General features: G+C 33.8%; 1 protein-coding gene across 2 annotated transcripts in view; it reads right to left on the reverse strand.

The window, feature by feature from the left end:
- Positions 1-22,468, reverse strand: part of ex (expanded) — a 48,911-nt gene that overhangs the window by 21,381 nt on the left and 5,062 nt on the right. For both annotated transcript variants that reach the window (XM_065359740.1, XM_065359739.1), the window contains exons 2-3: positions 3,592-3,796; positions 353-452 (exon numbers count right to left, since the gene is read on the reverse strand). In XM_065359740.1, coding sequence (XP_065215812.1) covers positions 353-452; positions 3,592-3,714 — 223 coding nt within the window. In that variant the 5' untranslated portion in view covers positions 3,715-3,796. The remainder of the gene's footprint in view (positions 1-352; positions 453-3,591; positions 3,797-22,468) is intronic.

Raw genomic sequence — 22,468 nt, forward strand, 5'->3', positions numbered from 1 at the left:
TATTTTTAGTTGGCTTCCACGCGTAAAGCCTGCAGCCTGCCCTCATCGATGCTAATGATAAATTTATTACATAAAAAAATGGCCGAAATGTAGGTAGGTAGTAGGTCTAGGTATACGTCTATGCATGTGGCTGGGATTCGAGAATGCTCTCTGCAGATTCCTTATGAGTATTTTTGACGCAAAGATACGAGTAAATTCTAGCCATAGTCTGCATGTATGGTTGAAAAAATTGCGCTATTTTACGAGTCAATTTTACATATACTAAGGTAAACAATACATTGACCTTATTCCTAAGTCTCGGTTTTTAATAATAAGAAAATTATTAATCTAATTAGAACTCAAAATTGCTCACCTGATATCACTGCTAAGCCGAACAGATCGGTATCAAGCATTCCCTGAGAAGCAAGATGCGCGCATGCTTGGTTATACAACTCTTTTGTTTTGGATTTTGGCTGAAATGAAAATTGAAAAATTCGTCAACAATTAAAGAAATAAAAACAAGAAAATAACATTAAGTCAAATTACGTGTAAGGAAAAACATTTCCATTAAAAATACGAGTATTGAAATGAATAATAAGTTACACATTTCGCATTACTTTTTTTTTGCTTTTTCAATTAAGCATTACCTAAGTAGAGGTGCTTGTCTTATAAAATTCCATTATTTTTTGAAGCCTTATTTTCGTATTCCAAAAATAGAATTGTCGTAAATATTTTGAATTTAATTACGAATAACTTTTAAAAGGAATACGTGTTTAGAATTACGTAGACAAGGAAAATACATTTTGCATTAGGTATACAGTCGTCAATAATATTTTGTTTTTCTGGGTCATCATTAATGGAGATTAAAAAGCCATGTCTTATTTCAAATTTTGAAGTTACGAAAAAAAAACAAAGGAACTGATTCGATTTTGGATTTAAAGAAGCTAGAGTGGTATCGATCCCAGGCTAAAATCTTGAAATTAACGAGTGGATGAGGTTGATTTTAATAGACTAAAAAATTCGCTGGGAACATTTCCAACCCTTCGACTTATATTTTTCATCAATTCCAGAGGTTTCAAAAGTACCTACATAATTTGCTCTAACGCTTCATTTCAGTCAATTTTCCACCCGATTTTTCTAAAAATTGAATATAATAGACTCTTTGATTTGAGGATCATTCCTCGAACGTTTTCCATTTTTTCTCTTATTTTCCACCTTTTTAAAAAACACATTTTAAATTTCAATATTCAGATGACGTCAACCATACATAAAGTACATCTTTCTCAAGATACGAATTAAATTGAGTAAGTGATTTATGCAATTTGAAAATAAATGTTTTTCAAAATAAAAAATCATTTTGGGAAACCCTTACAGACATTTCGATTGTCCTAGGAGTCTGTAGATCTCAAAATTTGAAAGAAATCAAAATTTTCCTCTTTTTTGAGCTATCTCTTCTCTTGCAATAAAAATCAATCTCAAATTTTGCCGGATGAAAAAATATTATTTTAAAAAGGCAGAAAACAAGTTTCCAGTATCCAGTTCAAATGACGCAAATAAGAAGCAAAATTTTGGAAAAATTCTGGAAACCAGTGAAAAAAAAACCTATGTACAATAATGAATTTTTTAACACATTTTGAGACCTTACAAAATGCCTAAAAATCCGAACTTTGAGTAACATTTTTTTTTCTCTCAAAAATTTCGATATCATTTGAAGAGATAGAAGGAGGGGAGGGAGGAAGTTTCGTTCAAGTTCAAAGAATTTCTCATGTTCTGTATTACCTAATTCAATTCTTTAAACCTCAAGAACAATCAAAATTCTGAAAAAAAAAGAAAAAACGAATACCTAGTTTTAAAATTAGATAGAAAAATAAAACAAAAGGCTGGACTCTTATTCAATTCTCCTCCTCACCCCCCCCCCCCCCAACTCAAAAACCAAGTAATTTAAGCAACCAAAAAAAGTTTTAATGTAAGCAAAACTAATCAAAAAAAAAAATTAGAATACAAAACCAAAAAATTTTAATGCTGAGGAAAAATCACAAAAAAGTCGAAAATTTCTTTAGAAAAATGCAAAAAAAGTTTTTCACAATTCTTGTCAGAAGACTGAAGAGTGAAAAATTTACACAATTTTAGCCAACGACAGAGCTTTTTTGTTAACTTTTGGCAAAAAAAACCGAAAATTTTAAAGCGACAATTTTAATAATTTTTAGTAATGAAATGAGACTTTTATGGCAATTTTCGGCAAAAAAACAAAAAATTTTGAAAATTATAAGAAAAAAAATCCTTTTTTTGCATTTTTTGTCCTTAATAAATAATTTTTAAAAAAAGACGTTGACAACTTTGGCAAAAAAGTCAAGGTTATTTGGAAAATTTTGATAACAAACCATGACTTTGAGGTAATTTTTGAGAAAAAACAGCGTTTAAAATTTCTTGCAAAAGAGACAATTTTCAGAAATTTTTGGAAAAAAACAACACATTTTGACAACTTTGACAGAAACCGAGACGTTTTTGCTATTTTTGGCAAAAAAGCAAAGTAGGGCCAAAATTTGAAAAAAATTGAATTTTTGAAAATTAATTCCAAAAGTTGGGTACATTTAGAAATTTTAGTAATTTTTTTACTTGAAAAGTAATCAATTATAAGCCCTGAAAGGCTGAAAAGATATTTTTCACAATTATGGAGAAAAAAGCCGGGTAAAGTTGGGGGTTTTTCAAGACTTTTGATGATTTTTGAACAAATTTCTCAACCTATTTTACATTTTTAAAGCAGTAGTGAGATCTGAAAAGGTTTCCCAAAATTATCGTTTTTCGCGTAGAAGCAATAAAATTTTAAAAATTGTTCAATTTCATCCGGTTTCAAATTGATGCATTTTTCACTAGAGAATGATGAAAATAGGGTAAAAATTTAGTATTACATATTTACAGGGTGTTCAAAAAAATCACGAAACAAATTTTTTAAATGGCATTTAAATGGAGATCTCCAATCGATCAATTAAAAAAAAAATTAAAATAAGCAAAAGAAATTACAAAACGAAAAACTGAAAAGATGGGCTGTCCACAATTTCTTGTTCAAATTTTTTTTTTGTTTATTGAAACTCATCGAAAACAATGATTTTGTTTTGAGGTATTTTTTCATCATCTTTTCTCCAAGAGACTTCGTTTCTTTCATGCAATTGAAAGAAAAGTTTTCAAAAAGAAACACTCTCGCTCAATTTTGGGTTCTTATAAAAATTGACAAAAGTAAAAATTTTTGTAGGGAAAAATTAATTTTTGACATCACTGGAGAAGTTAGAGAAGGGAGAGGGAGGAGGTAAAGTATTGAAAATTGAATAAAAGATAAAATTTTAGTAGAGATATTAAAATCTGAACAAAGGGAGAGGCAAGAAAACAATTCGTTCATCCCTTTAATTCATTTTTCATAAATTTTTTTGCAAGAGAACCTATAACACATTCAAATTTAAAAGCTTTTTTCAACATTATTTTCAATAATGAAACTCCCTCTCCCTTCAACATTTCTTGACCACATTGTTTTAGGGGAATTTCCATTTCATTTCAGAACAAATAGAAGCAATTTCCTCCATCTATCTATCGAAAAAAAGTAAAATAAGTGCAACTCACCTCGACAACGAAATACAAAACTTGACCGTGCAACAGATGCACAGCACAAAAACGTAACGCAGGGGTACTCAAACTAGATACATTGCAAGATTCGATAGGGGCACTAACAGTGCTATGTCGCATGCTGCATTGTCGCCTTATTGTTCTTCTGACGTCTTATCATTTACATCTTGGATCCGTTTGAAAATTGGTCGTCTTGAAAATCCTGCCAAACAAACGAAACGTATAACCTATTATTAGTACACCATGCTAATAATATAATAAAGACATACTTCCATGTAATCTACTCTACGTCAAAGCATCGACTTCGAGGACATTATGTACTCTTATAATATTTTCATTTTGGTATAAATATCCGCGAGAGTGTCCTGATGACATTACGCAAGCATGCTTACGGGACTGGTAGGTAGGTTAGGTATGATGGTATACTTAAAAACCATACCTATATCTAGGTATAATCTACGTGAGTGAAATCATACTCGTTATCAAGGTTGAGTACGCGTACATGTCGCCAACTCTTCAGCTCAGGAGGTATCGGAATGCTCGCACAAATTTCGTAATTCAACCCATTCCAATAATAATTCAGTGTTTCAAAACGAACCTTAATTTTCATCAAACCACAAGCTTTCTTCCCTGGCTTGACTCTGCGCAAATTTCGCACCTCCATCGTCATTATTCATTAAATTCGTCAGAATCAAAACCCAATATAGAAAATGTTCGGTAATGAGAATTAGGTAGGATTAGATTCGGGTATACGCGAAAACTAGTTTACCTATACCTACTACAATATTCACAATGGCACCGAGAAAGGTAAAAATCTGGTTTGTTTGGTTCATTAACAAACTTCTCAACTACTTCCTCCGACATATACGAGTTCAAAAAACCCTCGATGTTGGTGTAAAGCTCGCAACAACAAAGTTGATAATAAAGTAATCATGTCTGCGAACGGAAGTACGCGTGCCATTGCATCACAGCGTAGGCAGGTAGAGGTACACCACTATACACATGTATTATACGAGTATTATTCGTGAAGACGAACTAACATCTTACACATCGTACGTATATAAGAAGAAGAACTGAGAAAGAGTTTGCATAATACAAAACACACGCAGAATAAGAACTAACGAGGGCGTACCTCGACCTGTACACAGGTGTTAAGAAAATGTGTAAAAGAACAAGAGGAAAGTTAAGGGGGCAAAAACACGTATAAAACGGAACAACGTGTTAATATCAATTAAAAACCTATTCTGGCCGTGATTTCCGTTCAATTTTTCCATTCCATACCGTGTACCTTCCTTATGTTCGAGTACTCCACAGCCTTACCAAAGTACGAGTATAAAAGACGTACATTGGAGCGATTGTATTTGTCAAATCTTGGCATATAAGAAGACTGTGTGGTTTTCTGTCTTTTTCTACTTGCCTATCTACTCGTTTACTCTAATTTTCTGTGAAAAAAAATCGGTTGATCGATTATGGACCTAGACATGAATGTTCATAAAAATTTATTTGAATCTCGTGGTTTGAGTTCAGTATTTTTTCGAGTTCCCTCCTAAATGGGTTCTCAATATTTGAGAACGTTGTTTAGATTTCACCCTCTCTCCTTGTTCCAATCTATCCATTTCTGAAATGGTTGTCTACGATAACAAGCACCCTGTTTCTGAACTGAGAATTCTTGGCAAGAAAGACGTGATACTTTTTTGCGATTTTTACCAAAAAAAGAGAATACAAGTTTCAAAAATTTGCTGGAGGCTTCAGGAATTTTCAAAAAGTCGTGGAGGCTCCAAAACGACTATAAATCCACCTATAGTCGACTTCGTACCGTATTGAAATTAGTTTGCAGAATAAATTTCGGCTTTTCAACTCCATTTGATAAAATTTTATGGGAATTTCAAGTTTCGAAAATATGCTGGAGGCTCCAGAACTACTCAAAACGGTTTGAAACAGTTTCCAGTCGATTTGGCAGGTTAAAAATAGGGTATATCCCAAATTTCAGCTTTCTAGGTCAATTTGGTAAAATTTTGATTTTTTCCCTCATTTTTGGTCCAAATTTGATTTTCAAAAATTCACCAAAAATTGAAAAAGGCACTTGAGAGCTTGAAATGTCGACAGGTGATGAATTTTTGCCCGCTCTTTCGATCTACTTTTGTAGGGTTTAAAAAATTGCTTGCAAGTCCTATGTTAGAACGCAAAATCTGTGATTTCAGCAGACCTGTCAATCAAAATGACTGCCATTTTGTAAGTATTAGGGCCACTTCTTTTTTAGGAGAACGGCTAGAAATGTTCCTTAGGACTACCCCTTTAAGAAAAACGTGGCCTCAGAGGATTGGGGGGAGGTGATAGACCCTTATGCACCCCTCCCCCTCCACTGATACGGTTTTGGAATTTTTTACTAAGAAGCGTTAATTTTTGGCAAAAAAAAGGGACGTTATGCACGGTAAGTAATATCTAACGGCATTTTTTTTTGAAAAAATTACTACTTTTTCACTACCTTTTTTCAATTAAATTTTCAAAAAGCTCTCCACCCCCCCTCCCCTACGCACAAAAAATTAACGAAGTTACAAAGTTAAATTTTTCACAGGAAAATTTTCAAAAAAATTGAAATAGGAAGAAACGGCTAAACTGATGTCAGATATTCCAACACTGTTGCCAATTTCATCAAAAATTAACTTTTTTTTCAATGATTTGAACGTTTGGACTTTTACTACCTGTTAGATATTTTGTTAAGGCAATTTTGACAAATTGTTGATAAATAAAAAGGGGGTTTCGACTATTTTTGATAAAAAATGAAATTTTTTGGCAATTTATAGTAAAAAGCAACAATTTTTGACTATTTTTGGAAAAAAACTTCAGGTTATTATTGCTGAAAAATAGGCAACTCATTTTTACACGAAAAAAGCAAAATTTTGAGGCAGTTTTTGGTCAAAAAGTGAAAAATTTTGGAATTTTTTTGGACCACATTTTTATTTATCGATTTTTTGCGAATTTTTGAAAACTCAAAAATCTATTTTTCAAGAAAAACTTAGAATTTTGCCAAATTAAGGATACAAGGCTAAAATTTGGTTCATATTCTGTTTTCAACTTTCCAAATCAATTGACGGTGGTTTCGAGTCACTTTGGAGTCTTCAGTGGATTTTTAGATTTCCTAGCATTGAAAAATTTTTTATAAATAGAGATAAAATTCAATCTCGAATTTGTAAAATCCGTTTCTGCCACTAAAGTTACCTATGTTGCTTTTTTTAAAGAACTGAAAAATTCAAAAAAATTGTAGGAGGAAGCAGAATCGTTCAAAAGGGGCTATCTATTGATTTTGGAAGAGGAAAATAGGTATTTTTATATCGCTGCATTTATCAATTTTTTCATAAAAATTGAATTTTTTATTTCGTTAAAACATTGAATCTTTTCAAAAAAGTTGAATTTTTCCTTTTTTTTTACAAAGATTTGAATTTTTAATTGCTTCAAAAACTGAGTTTTTTAACAAGGAATCACATTTTGGCTATTTCTATGACAATTTTCCCAAAACTAAAAAATATTAACTGAAGGCTCCATAATGGCTCGAATTGAAACCACAATCAATCGATTTGAGAGGTCGAAAATAGCTAGTATATATAAGCCAAAAGCGTTCTACCTCAATTTAATCAACTTGGATTTTTGATGGAAATGGCCCTGACTTGAATTTTTAAAAGCTCACAAGAAAAAACTGGAAATAAAATTCAGCACCAGAAATTTGACTTTGTGCTGCATTTTTAAAAGCTCATAATTATGTGAAAAATTGAAATAAAAATTTGGAAAATTTACCAAAAAATTCGTAAAAATTGGACAATTTTTTCCAACTGACTTCAAAAAAATGTCACGAATCACTATGTACAACTATCTCCAATTTTTTCCAAGACATTACAACACTTTAGCGATAAAACACGTATCTAAATCACTTCCCATATCAGTCCGTCACTAGTCCATCTATCCAGACAACAGCACGCTGCGCGGAGCGTGAAATTATAAAAATTCTTCATAATTACAAATTACGCATTCCAGACACATTGTTTATCAGCCAGATAGTGTCTGTCTGAACTTTATCGTTTAATGGGTCAACCGTCTGGTCGCATTAAAAGTAAACTCGTCCAATATGGAAAAACTTCACAATCGTATTTGTACTTTATTATCCAATAAATAATTGATATTTAATTACTCGAACGAAAGCGAACTTGTAACACGAACGGTTTTCATTGCACCGTTTATGTCTCTCGTATTTCACGATCGAGATCGCCGACGCGACGTTCTCATCTATAAGGAAATTCGACTCGATGATGAACCATTTCTTTTCCTCGCTTCTTTCTTGTCGTTTGCAGCCAACCAGCCACAGTCAACGGTATCTCTCAGAAGTATATACCTTCCGAGCTAGTCTAGGTACACCGCGTATCAAGATTAAAAAGTAACATTTGGATTTTTCAAACAAAAAATTGTAGAGGTACACGCCAAGAACCAAGAAGAAGGAAAAATACCCAGCATGGTATATGGTATGGAATCTGAGAAACGGAAACGCGTCTGCACGACTAGACGACAACAACAACGTGTCCGACCAACAGGGCAAAGAAATGCTGATGCCAGCATCACGTGACTTTTTCAACGACGATAGTCGATAACCATTTACCTACCTAGTACCTACCTACCTACGTACATATAAAAAATATGTCTGCGTATAGCACATGAACGTGTACGATAATGTACTTACATACAACATCACAACCTAAGGCAACATCGATTCTCATTATTGTCACATTTTTTCAAAAATATGCTGATCTAGATGAAAAAAAAATAAATCCGTCCAAAGCAAATAAGTACACAAGTACGAGTACGTAGAATACATTACGAATAATATAAGAAAATTACACTACAGTAAAAATGAACGATGGACACTGTACTCGTCAGGTCTCTTAATATACGTATGTACAATAATTGTCTAAATATTCAAAATGTCGTGTGACGGTTGTTTGCTACATCGTTCTTGAGGGTGCTGAATCCCAATATTGAATTTTCTTTTGGATATGACTCCCAAAAATGAAGAATAATTTTCAAATTATAATGAATTATTTAAAACACCAAAAAAGCATTAAAACCGTTAGAAAATTACTAGAAACTAATGGGAAAAACAGGGTAAAATTCGGCGAAAATGGTATCAAACATTGTGAGATTGTGTTGAAAATGTCAAACACTGCCCCAAAAAAAGCATTAAAATCGATAAAAATGAAATTTCAAAAAAAACTTTATGAAATTTGTTGAACGCAGACAAAATATTGCTAAAACGAATGAAAAATGACATTAGAACTCTTGAAAAGCAATAAAAACCAAAATAACCAAAACTGATAAAATTTGTCAAAATTTCACAAAATGTGTACAAATCTTGTGAAAACATGTTGAAAATAACATAAAAACACTGAAAAAGCATTAAAATCATTAAAAATTATCAGAAACTGCTGAAATTTCAGGAAATTTTAAAAAAGGTTAGCGAAAATTAATAGAAATAAAACGTGGTGAAAAAGTATTGAAAATGACATAACAAAAATTTGAAGAAATTTGTTGAAAACTGCACAAATCATTGTTAAAACAATTGAAAAATGATATCAGAGCACTTGAAAAGCATTGAAATCAACAGATTAGTTGAATTAAGACGCATCAACAAAAAAAAGAAAATATAATGAAAATACATAAAAACAGAAAAAAGCATTAAAATTAAAATCATTAAAAATGCCCAAAAACTGACGAAATTTCAGGAAAATTGGGCAAAATCGTATCGAGAAAATGACACAAAAATTGAGCCTAAAAAGCATTGAAATCATTCAATGTTCCCAAAAGCTGATGAAATCTCATTAAAATTTGTCAAAATTTGTATAAAACATCATGAAAAACTATTATGGTTGGCATTTAAACAATATCAGTAAAAATTACCAAAAACTGATTAAAAATTTTCGATAATTTTTAATGAATTTAGTGCTTTTTTAAACATTTTTTCATGTAAGATTTTCAAGATTGTTTATGCGAATTTTGATAAATTTTGTAGATATTTCATCAGTTTTAGTTAATTTTGAACGATTTTAACGATTCTGAAGTGTTTCAGTATCACTTTAAATTTAATCACCAAAACACGTTTGAACAATGTCCTGTTTTCACCAAATTTTATCAAGTAAAAAATTCGACAGTTGACGTCAGAACTATAGTCAAATTCGAATGAAATTTCACGAATTTTTGGTCGTTTTGAATGATTTGAATTCTATAAAATTAAAATCTTTCTTGACACGTTTTAAAACTTTTTGTGCAGTTTTCCAATTTGAAAAAAATGATTATACTGCCCTTCAAACACATTTTAATGATGTTCTATACAATTTCTCACGAGCTTTGCCAAATTATGATGAAATTTCCAGGAATGAAAAGCTGAAAGATAAAACTTTTGGGTTTAGCTTTAAGCTTCGACAAGCCCGTATCCAGGATTTCCTCCTGGGGGGTGACGAATGACTCATAAGTAGGGGACAAAAATCACAAAATTCCCAACGGGCTCATATGTATACAAATTTCAATAGTAGGCACATTTCAGACATTTTCATGTTAAATTTCAGCTTGAAAAACGTGTTGATCAGAGTGAGGTTTTTGAAATTTATCCAGAAAATTGTTTATACCTATGTATTTATAATGAAATTCAGATAAGCACGAGCAAAGCGAGGGCAAAATTTTGGAAATTTGTCAATCCAAAGAGTAAAAACTACTACATTTCTGATTGTAAAATTGATTTCGACACTCCTCACGTCCTCAGACTTGAATTAGTAGTTTGTTCAACTAGGGAGCGATAATGATTTTTGACGATTTTCGAAGTTTATTGTCCAAGCTTCGCAAGGAAAATAATTCAAAATTGTCGAAAATCATTTTTACCCCTGAGTTGGATGACATATTTTTCGTTATGAGGGAGAAAAATCCCAGTACCTATTCAATTCCAATAATGATCAGTAAGCTGGAGCAAAAGGAGCACTTTTTCTCCCACATAATAACGAAAAATCTGCTTACAGGAATTTCAATTTCAAGAAATCAAAGCAAACAAAAGCATTGGAAATTCATAATTCAAGAAACAAAAATAATTAGTACATAGATTATGCAACTACCTAGGGAGATAATGTGATTTTCAATGAATTTTGAAGTTTGTAGCAAATTATCTCCCTAGAAATGTAAAACAACATGATTTTTTTCCTGTGATTCAATGCAAGAAATCGTAGGAAATTATAATAACCTAAGGATTTTTTGGCCCTGGGGGGTGATTGTAGCCCAAATCACCCCCCCCCCCTAAATACGCCCTTGTTCTAAGAAATTTATAAAACTTTAGCTTTATAGCTTTTGGCTTTCCAAATTCGTAAAGCTTTCTAACTGATAGCTTTTGGCTCTCAGCTTTCGGCTTTTCAAATTTTTTCTAATGAGATGAATTGAAAGGAAAATGGAAAGAAATTCACAACCACAACGGAAAAAAAAACGAAGAAACTGAAAAAAGGAGAAAAGTAAAATGTGAAAATCGAGAAATAACTCAAACAGAAACTGAACTAAATAAATTTGCAAAAAAGCTGAAAGAAAGCTTGTTTTATGCCATTTTAACATGTTTTAACAACGTTCTACGTTATTTTGAGTAAATTTTGATGCAATTTCATCAGTTTTTAGTAATTTTCAATAATTAAACCGATATTTTCATGTTTTCAAACTTTTAAAATAGGGTTTTAACCATATTTTATGAAACTCTTGCCAATTTTTTCAAATTTTACTGAAATTTAATAATCATTTTTTTCGTAATTTGAAATGATTTCAATGCTTTTGAAAGTAGTTTTATGGCACTTTTAACTTCCAATTTACAGGAAGTGCTCCACACGTGGCGATGATTGAAAATAAACTTTAACCGCTCAAAATTACGTTTTAAAAGAAGTAAATAACATATCCTGTAGCACTTCTCACATAAAAATGATTTACCTAAAGTCCAAAATTTTTTTTAGCTTGCAGTTCTTCCAAAAAAATAATCAATTTCTGGCTTCTAGCATTCTATTTTACCCCATCTTGACACCTCTGGCTACCCCCTAAACATCTGATTACTCCTCGATTCCGAATAAAAACACATTTTAGTACCATCGTCACCACTTCTTTCCTCACAGTTTAACCAACCAACTTCATCATTTCCAAAATCCTCTACAAGAGCCTCTATTTTCTCAATGTTTTCCAAGAACTTCCCCATCTATAGTTAGTTAGTACACCAAATTCTTAAGAAAATTAACGCAGAACGTAAGAGAGCAGAGCTCAAGATGTTAAATTTTCGTACATACTCGTATAGCTCACGTTCGAATATGAAAACTCGTCTTTTCCTCCTCAACAGGGCGAATTTCACGTTCGATTACCTACCTACTTAAAAAACGATAACCATCTCGAATAATACAGAACGGATGGAACGTCCGTCAGTGAATCATTTTCCGCGAATGTGCTCCAATTATTTCCGTAGGTGAATTACACTTGAAAAACGTACGTAAACACGTAGCTAGAGGTGGGTATAGAGAGATATACCTACAGGTAAAGGTATCTCTATCTACCTAGTACCTAGGTAATTCCAGGTATCATATAGCCAAGCCACCTCTTCGCAGTGCACTGAGCTGAACACACGTAAATGAACACAGACGAATTAATACTAACTCGAGACTTATATATGTACAAATTCTCGAGAGAAACAATGACGAGAAAATAGCTTAGTTTTTCACTCTTCTCGAAGCATATACATATACGAAGCACCTAGGTGTAGGTATACATGGAAGGAAAAAATTTAACCAGAAATTGAATGGAATTCACGCCGACGAGTAACGGATACGACGAACGCGGACACCCATCGATACCTAGGTATACGAGGTAGAGAAAGATGGTGATAAGAATTTCGTACAATTTTAATACCCACTGTTTAAAAGAATGTTACCATTTCAATTTTGCTTGACTTTGTTAATAAACGTGACAATCGCTGCGAGCGATATCCTCAACCTTTCTAAGCGGTAAAACCTGTTGATTGATGAGGAAGGGCGAGATGGAAGGAAGGGCAGTGAGATGAAAGAAGGTCGACCGCATTCCACAAAGGTGGCGCGTCTATTTATACAGTGTTACCAATCGCGAAATTTTTTTTACACTTTCATTAGCGCAAATACACCGAATTATTATTGTATGTACGAGTATACGAGTACGAGGAACGAGCGATTAGCAGGATTAGGTGTGTGTAGTAGTAGGCGATGATGAAGGCGAGTACACCGAGCACCGAGTACCGAGAACACGAGCCTGTGTGTTTTAAGGTGGAAAAATTCCATCACACAGACTAATTATGTGATCGATGAACTACGCAATATTTCTCTCATTATGCTGGGCCAATGGCGCGTATTCGGTATTTACCAATCAATTACCTTTTTACGACCATCAACAACCTGCGATCTGCGATCCTGGACCAGTTTCGTCGATGAATTTCCCTACTCTCTGATCCTCTTTTCGTACTCTCGAGAAAATGCGCAAAGTCTCTCTGGCCGGAATCAGTCACCGCGAAGCGAACAAAACTCGATCGATTTTTTTTCTTTTTAGTCGTTTTAATAATCGCAATCGCGACAAAAACGGAGAAAGTGACACGATGAGTCGATGACGTTTTACGTGACGCGTCACGCTACATATTCGCGATCGACTCCGCCGCGTCGCCGTCGTCGCTTCCGTTCTGGTGACTTGGTCCACGTGAATGGGGAAATTTTTCACGAATTCCTCAATCGTACGATTCATCGCCATCAATTCTATTCTTTCGTCGCGCCTGCAGCCACCGAATACTACGAGAAAATTATCCAATATGTACCATATGGTGCTACACGCGAGAGACGCGAATATTTCGACTGGTATGAGGATGAGGACGAGGAGGAGGTGCTGGCAAGCTGAGCTGGAGCTGGGTACGGTACTCAGGTATTTTTTTTTTCGTGTACCGATACACGATATGGATGGGTATATTCAAATTTATATACCTATACACAACCAACTCGGGCACGATCTATTCCATTCGAGGTATCGATCGATGAAATATGCATCTCTTCGACTTCTTCGAGTCGTATTTCATCGTGCTCGTCTGCAATATACTGTACTAGGGGGCTACGCCCCCTGGCCGCTTCGCGGCCCAACCCCCATACTCGTTCCTCGGGCTTCGCCCTCGGAACTCGCTCTTGGGGGCTGCGCCCCCAAACCCCCCTTCGCTCACTCTTAGGAAAGGTTTGCTACCAAGTATATGCCAGTGTCTCCAGATTTGGCGATTTATCGCATTTTTGGCGATTTGAAATCGTGAAAAGCGCCCAAAAAAGGCTGTTGGCGATTTGTCGCATTTTTGGCGATTTGAGATTTCTTCAATCTTTTCTTTTTTAATGGGATTTTTCATTAAATTTTGTTTTTTTAAAAAATATTTTTTGTAAAAAATTATAAAATACTTTCTGCAAAAGGAATAAAAAAATACAATTTTTTCTGAAAATTTCAGAAAAAAATTGACATATTATTGGTGGTAGCTTAACGAAAAATCTGGCGACACTGGTACGTTGGCGATTTTTGGCGATTTCAGATCGGCGAAATGGCGACCTCGACCTCGCATCCAAAAAATCTGGAGACACTGGTATATGCTTCGATTAGAACTTTGATTAAAATGATAGATGATAGACGCGAAAGCAAAGTACTGATGATAGACGGATTAACATTATAACATTTATTAGCAATAATACATATTAATATTATGTATCTGTTTCTGTTGAGAATTTCACGCTTCATCGATATGCGATATGCATAAATCATAATCCTCGCATTGTACTTAAGAATTCCGTTGTTGGAGGAGTGGGAGGTTTGTATGCGCGCGCATGTCGCGTGATCCTGTCTGGAATAACAACGACAGCGATGCGTTGTCCGGTACATTTACGTTGGTGTGTGTGCGTATGCTTGTGTGGGTGTGTAAGTACACACATCGTTGTAACGGTTGTTTGTTATAAAATGCCATCAAAATCGATCAAAATCACACGATCTAATTAACTTTTTGCTAATCTGTTTTCACCATTTTACAGAGCATGAAATATCGAACATTTCCCTCGTTGACAGTACCCATCCAGCGTTTTTAGTTTTCGAGATAATTTAATTCAAAATTGTGTAACTGAAATTCGAAATTTGAATTCAAAATAGCTCAAAAACTAAAAACCTCAGAGGGGTAATGTAATCGAGGGAAATGTTCAGGATTTAATGCTCTTTAAAATGAGATATTAACCACCCTTCTAGCCTTTTTCGTTCTTGATATATTTGAGAATAATCGAAAAAACGGCAAAAACAGCCCATTTAAACTCAAAATTTGGGCCCTTTAATTTCAAAATTTTTGCCCCCACGTATTTTTCCTATATTCTAGAGACGTTAAGCTGTCGATTAAAAAAAAAATCAGCTTTCTAGGTGCCATAGATCGGGCTCAGGACTTTTTTCCGATTTTTCGGGTATTTTTTAATTAATTTTTTTCGTATTTTTCGCGTATTTTTGGGGTATTTATTTTTCTTGCAGCTTTATAGGATAGATATACATATGAGATCTGTGGTGTATAGCGTAACTTTACCTACTAGCACGGTACCGGAAGAACGTCTCCTTTTCTGGACATATTATAAATACGTACTGAACACTTGCCCGCAGATTTACATACCGAAGATTACCGTCGTTATATACCCATTTGATGATACGAGTTCTTAAAAATATTCCAAGGTTATTGTCACCGCATGGACGGTGCTGAACGACTGTACCTATAGTAAATTTCTTACGATGCGAATCATCGTTTCATTCAATAAGAAGTACATACATACACAGCTACATTACCTACATCTTGGGTGAAAACCCAGCGAAACTGCTGAAGAGGATAGTCAAATATTTCTATTAGCGAGAAATTTCCTCATCTCGAGTCGAAGGGTTTCCAAAATGAGACTATAGAAGTCAATCGATAGGTACTCTAGTTCCACAGATATTTCGAAAAAACGATCAAGCACTCAATTATTCAAGAATCCGGTAATGAACTTTGATTTTCTCAGGTTTTTTTTCCTGCTGATTTTACAGACCAAGTTTACAAATTTTCTCGATTGTTCAAATTCACAATTTCAACTACCACAAAATAGTGTGTTGGGGGGGGGGGAGAGCCAAATTCTTTCAAACGTCAAGAGTGCTGGAATAATTAAATAATTAATTGATCCAATGCTCTTTCAACGTGTTTCCAAGACTAGGATTCTAAAAGATGCAAGAGGGGTAGCACAGCTCATCTTGAAATTTTGATCATTGAAGAATTGAAGTGAATACTCCAATTATACATTACTAAGAATGCCAAGATTTTGAAGGAAATTGAGCAGGAGGGAAAGGGGTTAACCCAATTTCGAACATTTTGACGTCGCACTGACTTCTTCTACCTACTCAAAAATCAGAAAACTCGTGAAAATCTAACCTCAGAAAAGAATATATTTTGACCTCAGGCAGCCAATTTGAGGAGATGGGTATGTAAAAATTTGCCTGTTTGAAAATTGTCGTGACTATAAAGCTGAAATAACTCAACTGGATTTTGGAGACAGCAGAACATTATTTTGGAACCCTTTGAAAATGTTCCAAAATTTTTAAAAATCAGTACTTTTTTGATGAGTTGACTTTTCTATCCTCAAAATGATTGTCCGATGCCCAAAGAATGTGGAAAAAATTTTGGGGAACATTTTATGCTCCTTCTCCGACTACAAATTTCAAGTCTCTTAGGCCCCAAATCAAAGTATTTCAACTTATAATCGACAATTCTGAAAAATTGAACGAATTTTAGTAGTTTCAAAAATTTTAGCAAGCACAACCTTCCATTAAGAGCCAAGATGACTCTTCCAAAAGGGCGGAATTCCCTAAATTTTTTTTGGTTCTTAGCGACTAGATTCCCAAACTCACTGATAAAATCATCACAATTAGCTCCTTTTCATGTATTTTCAAGAGCACTAAAATTTTTCAAGAATCTGGTTTTTTGTGATGACAAAATTTCTAAGCTGAATATATTCCAAGTTCAGCTCGAAATAATCTCAAAAACGAAGCTTTCAAAAATAACGAAATACTTAAATCACACTTCACAGCCTCTTTGAACGTTTGTTTTTTGGAAGGGAAGGGAAGGGAAGGGAAAGGGGATCGGATCAGCAGATCAAAAATTAATTAATTGAACCCAAACAATCGATTTATTCGTATTTTAGTTTTGAAATCAGACTTCTCGTTCAAAAATCGATTATAATCAAACATAGGTATCAATTCGCAGGGTTTCCACTCATTTCTGGAAATAATTTTCCCTGACAGGTTTTCCTGACCAATTTTTTAAAATTTTCTATGCTTACCCCATACTTGAATTGAAAAAGTTTTTTTTTGGGGGGGGGGAGGTGTAATTTTTTTTATAAGCTTCTCTTCGAACTGAATACTTCTTCGGATATAAAAAACAACCTGCATCAAGTTTGGCCAACTGATACAATATTCATATGACTTATGAAAATTTTTCTTTCTTTTTTGGATTTTTGGAGGCCTCAAAATGTGAAATTTGTTTATTTGAAAAGGAGAAACAAATCAACCCGAGTGAAGCAAGGGCGAGAACTTTTGAAAATTTTCATTTCGAAATGCTTAAAAACGAGTTTTTTTCAAATTCGAGGTGTTTATTTTTTGTTTTTTAAATTTTAATACCAGAATGTTGTTTTTTTGAAAGAAGTTACTTTTGAAAAACAAAAGAGAACTGGCTCGAGCGAAACGAGGGCGAAAGCTTCTGAAAATTTGCATTTTGAGAGGCATAAGAACGAGGTTTTTTAATGTGAAGACCAGTAGTTTTTTTTGGCTTTTAAGATTTTAGAATTTAAATGATATTTTTTTTTAAAAGTTGATTTCGAAAAAGAAAACAGGCCTAAGCGAGGGCGAAAGCTTTTATAAATTTGTATTTCGAGATGCATAAAAACAATATTGGTTTTTTTCGTGAGGAGTTTCTTTTTTGGCTTTAAAACTTGATTTTTATAATCTAGAAATTTTCATCTTGCCTCTGAAAAAGAAAAGAAAACAAGCTCGAGCGAAAGCTTTTGAAAATTTGTGTTTCGAGAAGTAAAAAATGGTGTTTTCTTTTCATCACAGGTCTTTATCCAAAATTTGCAATTGATCATTTTTTCAAAATTCCAGGGATTTTGCGTGAAAGTTACGAAATTCTCTGACTTTTCCAGACCGACCAAATTCCCCGACTTTTCCAGGTTTTCCAGGCTTGTGGACACCCTGAATTCGTTTTTTAAAAAAGTAATTTTGGTCAATTTTTCCACATACAAACAAGAATGAATTCATCAATTTTCGCCAGCAAACAAAAATAAATTATAATTTTGAACATGATCGATGAAATGAATCGATTTTTGATCCGGTATCCTGTTTTTGAGGTAAAAATAATTCATTAATTTCATATTTTCTTCGTTCATTTCAAACATGTTCGATCACACGAGATCATAAGTTGCAAAATAAATCGATTTCGAGTTCGGATAACCGATTTTTGATCAGAAAGTCGGTTTTTGAAGCTGAAACTGATTTTGGGTCAAAATTAAATCCACTTCATGATTCAAAATCGATTGATGAAGGTCAAAAATCGATTATTATTTACTTTCAACAATCATATCGTTCAAAATGATCATTTATTTTGTATTTATATCGTTTCGTATTACCTTTGTTTTTGTTTGACGAAAATTGATAAAAAGTAAGTTTTTAATTTTTATTTTTCTCAATAAAAAGCGAGGTTTCGACTTTTTGATCTTTTCAAATTCGTCTGACCAAAAATACAATTCATTTTTTTTTCATCAATCAATCAATTTTTGATTTTCAATTTCGATCATAAGATGAAATGATCAATCGTTTCAAAGATGATCGGTAATTCTAAGAAAAACGGCGAGACAGTAAAACTATGTACTTCAAAAAAACCAGCTTAAAATAAAAAAATTTCAAATCCTGCAAAAAAATGATCAAAATTTATAAAAAAAAATATCCAAAAAATACTTTTATCAATAAACCATCACAATGGCAAAACTGGTTCTACGTCGATGGTGACGAAAAATAAGATTATTAGTAAAATAATATATTAACACAAAACATGAATAATAGTATATTACGTGACAGGAGCGGAAAGTATGCGATTAACGAGTGCGAAGTTTAAGGAGCGAGGCGAAGCCGAGTGACTTAAATCGCACGAGTTAATCGCGTTACTGTCCAATCCTGTCGCGTATACTATTTTAATTTCACATGATCGGAAAATGAGTAGTTTCCTAGACAGTTTTGTGTTTGGAAAATACGTCTTTAACGCATCTATCAAAACATGTGCGGAAAACAGTTATTTTCCTCCCTAGGGAGGAAAGTAACTGTTTTCCGCACATGTTTACAAATTCGAAATCAGCCATTTTTTTAAATTTTAGCATTTATTTTCCTCTCATATGAAATTAAAATAGTATACGCGACAGGATTGGACAGTAACGCAATTAACTTGTGCGATTTAAGTCGCTCGGCTTCGCCTCGCTCCTTAAACTTCGCACTCGTTAATCGCATACTTTCCGCTCCTGTCACGTAATATACTATTAATTTCATATGATCGGAAAATGAGTAGTTTCCTCAACAGTTTTGTGGTTGGAAAATATGTCTTTAACGCATCTATGTAAACACGTGCGGAAAGTAGTTACTTTCCTCCCTAGGGAGGAAAGTAACTACTTTCCGCACGTGTTTAGATAGATGCGTTAAAGACATATTTTCCAACCACAAAACTGTTGAGGAAACTACTCATTTTCCGATCATATGAAATTAAAATTATTTAAAATTATCACATCATCGATAAAATTGGCAAAAAAAACTCCATTTTTTAAGAAGAAGTTGATAATGATAAAGTATCGCAAAAATAGCGTAAAATGATGTAAAAATTTTCTAAAATTTATGAAAGATTGCTTAAAAATGAAAATCAATGAAAATGAGGTAAAAATTCACAAAATATGGACAATTTTCAAAGTTGATGGAATTTTGTCAATTTGCTATTGCCAATTATTCAATTTTCAGCTTTTTTCTGGGCAACCAATTGTTTTAAAACGCTATAAAAACGATGAATCATCACTTCTGATGGTAAGAAGGGGAAAAGGAGGAATGAAAGAGTCAAAGAAAGTCTACTCATCATCATGCAAATTTTTTCAAATTCTCCATTCACAAGTCAGGATGAAGAAACCAAGTGAAAAAAATACACCAAGAAAATGAGAAGGGGAGCATGAAATCGAGTGATTTAAAAAATGTCAATCTTCGATAAATTACGAATCATTCAAATGGAACGTCACATCATTTTTTAGTATACCTGCATATCTAAGCCAATTTCCTCACCCACTCTTACAACAACCCCCAATACGATTCACTAGCTCGTTCTTCGAATCCACTAATTAATCTATACTTTCGACCGATTCGATTCATATAGGTTTATTAATTTATCCGATTCCCCATAAAACCATATACGAAACGAATACTCGACCACGCACGCGATTTCAGTAATATAGTGAAAAATCTCGCTTGATTTCACATATCATCGAGACCATCGCCCATTTCACACCTAATCACGTTATACGTACCTTCTCAACAAACGGGTTTTCGCGAATGATGAAAAAAAAAAAAATTCCAAATCTCCACACATAATTTCAATTAGAACTCGATCGATGACGATGGTTCGACTATAAGTTATACCTGCAATCTACATATACGTAAGTACATACATATAAAACCGATCACACGTATCAATAACCCATATTCTCGTTCTGAGAGCTCGGCCATCCATATGTGCAATGTACTACATGCTTAATTACAGGCAACAAAAAATATCTAAAATGTAGTAATTTTTTACCGCGATTAAAACGAATCGCCTTATGAATAATTTCTGTCCGGCGCGATTCATTTCTTCGGCTACATTTACATTTTAATCGTCTAGTCGACTGGTAAAACTACTTGTAGATATCCAGTTAGAGCGAGCGCATGCTAGAAAGAATCCAGAGCCAGTGCCGATGTTCAATAACGTGTATTTTGTTTCATTTCATATCATCGCGCGATGGGTTACAATACCATCGGAACATTCAGAGACTGCATAATGTGTTTGCATAAAATCCAATAACGCTGCACTGGTTTGGCAAAAGAAGAAAAAAAATCCGATAAAACGTAGGTAGGTACCCATTCGAAAATATGCAGAAATTTCAGCTGCTATGACACCCCTCCCCCCTCGTTCCTCACCTTGGACAGATTGAAAAAATAATTAATGTCTCGTTGAAAAATTCGGCGAACACTGAACAGTTACGTATATGGAATGCGAAACGTCTGCGATGCAAATTTTTCTATCAACTTGCAGAGAAAAAACAGTTATTGATGATACGATATACGATGGCCAGAATACAGATATGAAGTTGCGAGAGGCCACCTGGATCACGTTGTTTGCCTTTGAACTCGATCGCGAACCGAGATATTTTTGTAAAAAATTCTCCAATTCTTTCATCGAGTCTATAGTTTGGAAAAAATCTCGCGACCAATGAGACGATCTCATCCGAGTACCCATGATCGAGCCATAATCTATTCGATTCATTAGTCTCATTATACTAATATGATGTGTGACCTTCTAGTTTTTCATTAATGCGAAGAACAGCTCGATAATGACATTTTATTATTAATATCATTCATAAATACTATCCATTTGTCTTCATCTTCAACGTGTTGGTAGATAATTCACAAATACAGAAGTCCAGAACACTTTTCTACACATTTTTGGTGATCTTCAGATCTTCCTCACAAACTTCGACACGATTGAAAATAAATAAATTTCCAAATAAGTGATTTCAATAAATTAAACATAGAATGGTGAAAGAGGGAAAAAAAGATGATTTAAATTAAAAAATTAAATTACACTGGAAAACCAATTGGACGAGTTAACGCAGTCGGCACCATCATCGTCGCGCAGCTCGCAATCAGCCAAACCAGGTAGTTTGAAATACCATCGTCTCTCTCTCATAACCGGTTACCCCCTCGTCTCATCGTTGCCAGATTTTTTCGAACCAAAATACGGAAACTTAATTTTTATGTTGAATTTTTCTTGTAAATACCTCCACCGCGTGGTATTCCAAAAGAATCCTAGATACTCTTGGTCGCGATTAGTTTCACGTTGAATAAAATTTGATACGCGTAAAATTACTAAATACGATTAGAAATAGAAGAAATTCAAATGGAAGGTAAAGGTAAACCTGGGTATTCGGGTTGTGGATTCATATTCGTATACCTGAACCTTCTTCCTTAGTGTACTTATATCGCTAGCTATGGTATTGTTTTGTTTGAATTGTGCTAAGTATACATACTTACACTGCTACTATTAATAATATATATTTTATCGAATACATTTTTCAACAATTACGTCATTTTATGGCACAGCAATCAAAATAGTACGTACTCGATGTATTGGTAAAAGTTTTCATAAAATTGCGTTGTTTATGATTTTCACGATTTTTCGTCAACGAAATTGTGTAATCGTTATGAGAATCTATTCGAGTGATTTCCACATACGTGAATATGTTTTCAGTTAAACTCGATTCCTTTTAAGGTAATTCTTGTTTGATAAATATCCCATTTTTTTTCCAAATGTGGGCACCGAGGAAACGATCAACGACCTCACCAAAAAAAGAGAACTCATATTTCGATCATTCTCAGTTATGGCTCTTGAACTCGAACTCTTTTGCATCTTTGCACCGAAATACACACTTTCGTATGTTTTTTTGGTCCCCATTTTTTGACTCAATAG

Source organism: Planococcus citri, chromosome 4 (assembly GCF_950023065.1).
Source record: "Planococcus citri chromosome 4, ihPlaCitr1.1, whole genome shotgun sequence".
Lineage (NCBI taxonomy): Eukaryota > Metazoa > Arthropoda > Insecta > Hemiptera > Pseudococcidae > Planococcus > Planococcus citri.